The sequence below is a fragment of the Octopus bimaculoides genome, chromosome 9 (assembly GCF_046866305.1).
Source record: "Octopus bimaculoides isolate indiv1 chromosome 9, ASM4686630v1, whole genome shotgun sequence".
Taxonomy (NCBI): domain Eukaryota; kingdom Metazoa; phylum Mollusca; class Cephalopoda; order Octopoda; family Octopodidae; genus Octopus; species Octopus bimaculoides.
In genome coordinates, this window is record NC_142936.1 from 7,371,191 (window position 1) to 7,376,646 (window position 5,456).

At 37.3% G+C, this 5,456-nt stretch overlaps 1 protein-coding gene across 2 annotated transcripts in view; it reads right to left on the reverse strand.

The window, feature by feature from the left end:
* LOC106868000 (receptor-type tyrosine-protein phosphatase alpha) overlaps positions 1 to 4,871 on the reverse strand; it is a 32,431-nt gene extending 27,560 nt beyond the window's left edge. Inside the window, exons 1-3 of one of the 2 annotated variants that reach the window (XM_089357066.1) lie at positions 4,581 to 4,871; positions 2,024 to 2,101; positions 632 to 781 (exon numbers count right to left, since the gene is read on the reverse strand). In XM_089357066.1, coding sequence (XP_089213192.1) covers positions 632 to 781; positions 2,024 to 2,101; positions 4,581 to 4,656 — 304 coding nt within the window. In that variant the 5' untranslated portion in view covers positions 4,657 to 4,871. The remainder of the gene's footprint in view (positions 1 to 631; positions 782 to 2,023; positions 2,102 to 4,580) is intronic. The other variant, XM_089357067.1, reaches the window with a different exon arrangement.
* Positions 4,872 to 5,456: the final 585 nt, after the last annotated feature.

The window sequence follows — 5,456 nt, forward strand, 5'->3', positions numbered from 1 at the left end:
GGTTGGCATGGTTCTGGAAAACACAGAATGGTAGTGTCGGTTATCATTAAAATGTTTCGTGGCATTTATGTGTGTGTGTGTGTGTGTGTGTGTGTGTGTGTGTACCAAGGGGTGCCGAAAAGTTCCTGGCTTTAAGAGTATTACAAAAGGCCTGGTTGGTGGCCCAACCTTCCGAGTTCTTTTACAGGTCTTATAAAAACTGAAGGGCCGCTGCAATAAGTGTGTGAATCTGAGTGCGAAATATGTTGAATAGCTTAAATCATAATTAACTGACCACCCCCACCTATATTTTCTTTTACCCAAAGCCAGGAACTTTTCAGCACCCCCTCGTATACACACACACACACACACACACACGCATATATGTATATATATGAGGCTAGGAGCACCATTGACCAAATGAGTGCTAAATGTGCGTTACGGGTGATTGGATATATTTATACGTAATCGATTCTATTGTTATATAAAACAAAATCATAATTAACTGATCCTCCTGTATTTTCTTTTATCAAAAGCCAGGAACTTTTCAGCACCCCCTCGTATGTCTGTCTGTCTGTCTGATCATCATCGTCATCATTATCATCATGATGGTGATGATGTTTATGGTAATGAATAGTGAAACAGGTCTTACGTTTTTGGCAGTTTGGTCCCTCGTAGCCAAAGATACATCTTTTGCCCCCACAATGACCATTGTCGGTGACATTGCAATATTTCAAGTGTTTGCAATGGCATTGGTGTTTTTTGCCTTTTCCAAAACGATCGATTCCTTTCTTGCATTTCTCTGCCAAAAACAACACAAAAGGAAATAGAAAGAATTAGATTTGAAACATTCAGAAATTTGTTTTGAATGCATAAAGGTTCCGAGATTGCATTGCACGCACAAACATACACACATGCACACATATACACTCATGTGCACATAAACACACATACATACACACAAAAACACACAACACTCACACAAAACATACGCACACATGCACACGCACACTCATGTGTACACACTTATGCACATGCACACATGCATATACAGGCACATAATACACACACATACACACATGCATACACACACATGCACACACACAAGCACACACTTACACACACACACACTCACGTGCACATACACACACAGACACGTACACATGCAAATACACGCAAACACACACATGCAAATACACGCAAACACACACATGCACATGCACACACATGTGTACACACTTATATACATGCACACATGCATATACAGGCACATACATACACATACACATACACACACATGCATGCACACACATGCATGCACACACATGCATGCACACCCATGCATGCACACACATACATACAGACACACATACACACACACATGCACACACTCACACACATACACTCACGTGCACATACACACACATACATACACACAAATACACAAACACACATACACACGCATACACATGTGTACCCATTTATACACATGCACACGTGTACATACAAAAACATACATACACAAGTCTCTATTAAATATAAGTCTGCTCCCATGAGAAGCAATGTGTAGCAGGCAGAGACGGATGAATGTCTTGGATCAACACTGTCATCACCTTTGATGGGTTGTTATAAGCAAGTAAGATTACTGAATAAATCTACAGTTGAAATAATATATTTCTAAATCTCTCAGAGAGATTTATGCAGTAGTAGCACGATAAAAAATATATTATTTCTATTTTCAAAAATCAGTGAATGTATTTCACTTGAAATATATAGCATCAACAGCTAACAAACCATGCTACTCCAGACTGATGATGAGCAATGACTCTGAAACTAGTCTCTGGATGCTGGCTTTGCTGAGTGAAGGTGCTTCTCTCCACTTTGAAAACATAAGGGCACTGGAAATGTGTCAAGTCCAACAGGAAACGATGTTTCCTAGGGCTAAATAACAGTAGTATTCTTCCTTTTTGTGGGACTGTCACATTAAGTTGACAACATACTATCATTTTAAATCTAGTTTTTTTAAAATATAATAAAAACTTACCTGGAATTACAGAGCACGCAGTTTTACAGTGTTGTACGTCTACTGCTACACAATCCCCATTTTTGTGAACACATTTTTCTGAAAATGGTTTCAGCAGAATAATCATAGAGAAGAATAGAGGAGGAACAAATTGTTTTCTTTATGATTTATTTTTTTCTTTTTTAATTTTTACAAATTTTCTACAAAGCAGCAAATATTTAACTTTCAAATGTCTGACTTTTATGGAAGATTCCTTTAGCATGCTAATGATGAACTGCATTTTTTGTTTGAAAATTTCCCAAAATTAATCTAAATCTCAAGATTTTTTGATGGGGTACTGCCATCTGACTGACTCCCATGCCGGTGGCATGTAAAAAGCACCATTCAAGCATGGTCGATGCCAGTACCGCCTGACTGGCTCTTGTGCCAGTGGCATGTAAAAAGCACCCACTACATTCTTGGAGTGGTTGGCATTAGGAAGAGCATCCAGCTGTAGAAATTTTTGCCAGTTCGGATTGGAGCCTGGTGCAGCCTTCTGGCTTGCCAGTCCTCAATCAAAACGTCCAACGACATTAAATGACGATGATGATGATGATGAATTAGATATGGTGTCCATCATATGCATAATTATATATTCTATGTCTCCTTTTTCCAGAAACAGGAAGAGTACCACTATGAACTTGTGACTGGTGACGAAAAATGGATTCTTCTATCGAAATGTTAAACGTCATAAACAGTAGCTTGGTAAAAGGGAAAAAGCTCAACCACAACCGAGAAGGGAACTTCATGGGAAAAAGGTTCTTCTCTCTATCTGGTGGGATTGCAAAGGAGTAATTCACTTTGAATTGATACCACCTAATGCAACAGTCAATGCTCAAGTCTACTGTCAGCAATTAGAACGTTTGAAGCAAGTTTTGAAGAAAAAAAAACCCGCTTTAGTGAATCGAAAAGGAGTGATGTTTCATCAGGACAATGCGCAACCCCACACAGCAAAGATCACATCACAGAAGATCGAAGAGCTTGGTTGGGAAAGAATTCCTCATCCACCTTATTCTCCTGACCTTGCTCCTTCAGACTACCATTTGTTTCATAGTTTACAGAATCATATATATATATATATATATATATATATATATATATATATATACATATATATATATATATATACACACATATGCATACATACACATATACATACATATACACACACACACACACACACATATATATACATATATATATATATATATATATATATATATATATATATATACAGATACATATATATATACATACATACATACATACATATATACTAGCAGTATAACCCGGCGCTGCTCGGGATTAAGCTAGGATTATTAAATGATATATTTATTTTAAATCATTTATTTATTTTAAATCGTTCATCTTTCTCCCCCCCCCCTCTCACTCTCACACATACGCGCATATACTACTTTGGGAGCGAAAGAGTTTTGTTTATATTTCACAACTATGAAACAAAAACGTATGTAACAATTTCTCAGTCACCCCACCCCCAACCCGTTTTTTGGACCACAAAAAGGGTTTGGTAATTTTTCAGATTAACACCCGCACGATTTCCACTAGGGTGTTACGGTTAGGATTAGGATTAGGGTTAGGGTTATGGTTTTAGGGTCAGAGTTAGGGTTAGGGTTTAGGGTTAGGGTTAGAGTTAACCTAGAAGGGACAGGCTCCTTATTTTTTGGTTAAGGTTGTTGGTAAGCTTTCCTAAGTTACTCCAATCCAGATCCCCAATGCAAACCTTCAGATCAACCTTCTCCTATGCAGATCTCTAATGCAACATTTAAAAAAAGAGTCAATAAGTGAAAATAACCAATAAACTGATTCCTTATGGGATTTCCCAATCAAATTGCCAGCGAACCATTTTCAGCCAAACCAATTTCAACGGATTTCGCTCAAATCTGATGTCGATGTTACTTATTTTGGTTTGAAATAAAGGACTTAATCATTTAATAATCCTAGCTTAATCCCGAGCAGCGCCGGGTTATACTGCTAGTATATATATATATATATATATATATATATATATATATATATATATATATACATACATATATATATATATATATATAAATATATATATATATATATATACAGATATATATAAATATATATATTCGTAAATATATATATATATAAATATATATATATGTATGTATATTCTTATATATACATCTATCTATTTATCTATCTATTTATCTATCTATCTATCTATCTATCTATCTATCTATCTATATCTATCTATATCTATCTATATCTATATATATATATATTTATTTATTTATATACACACACACACATACAAACCTCTAACCAAACAGTCATGTCTGCATCCACCCATGCCTACTCTTCCAGAAAAAAAAAAGTAAAACCACATTTGATTATGTAGTCCTAGATACACCATATGCAAAACAGAAGACAAGCGAGCTATTCATACTTGCAAGGACTTTTATCACATATTCCCTTTATCAAAGTCGAACATTAAACAACAACAACAACAACAACAATCACAAAAATAGCCAAAAAGAAAATATCTTACTTGAGTGAGTCAGGGAGATGAAACTGAATAAACCCAAAATAAAAAGGGAAACTAGGGATATTGTTGTGATCTTCATGTCTTCAGGGTTCTTCACTGTGAACCAAATTCCTCAAAACTTTTCAACTGATAACTGATAAATGACAACCAAGATCTGTCGACAGATTTCAGAGAATCTCATTAAAGCATTTTAATTTTCGTTTCCTGTTACAATGCGTGTGTCTGTGTGTGTGTGTGTGTCTGTGTCTGTGTCCCCCGCATGTGTGTATCTGTCTGTCTGTTGTTCTTTTCCTCGAATATTCATCCGGGTTTGGTTACAAACATTCATAACTTATTAGTGATGTTGAAATTGATGCTGTTGCCAATGGTGGTGGTGGTGGTGCTTGTGGTGCTTGTGGTGCTTGTGGGGGGTGACTTAAGTGCTAGAGGGGAAGTCTGCAGTGGAGTTGGTGTTAGTAAGTGTGCTGGTGGTGAATTTTGTGGGGTTTTTTCATATTGGAAGTGTTGCTGTTTGTGATAATGCTTTTAGTGGTAGGGGTTAGAGTAGTGGTAGTGGTGGAAGTGGCGGTGCTGGTGGCAGTGGTGGTGGTGGTGGTAATGGTAGTAGTGGTGTTGGTGGTGAAGGTAATAGTGCTGGTGGCGGTGTTGGTAATGATGGTTATGGCAGCGGAAGTGGTGGTATTAGTGGTGGAGTTTATACTGGTGGTAGTGATGGTGATGGTGGTGGTGGTAGTGGTGGTTGTGTTAGTGGTGGAGGTAATATTGGTGGTGGTCGTGGTCGTGGTGATTATGGTGGTGGTCATGGTTGTGGTGGTGGTGGTAATGGTAGTGGTGGTGGTGATTATGTTGGTGCTGGTGGTGATGGTAGTAGTGGTAGTG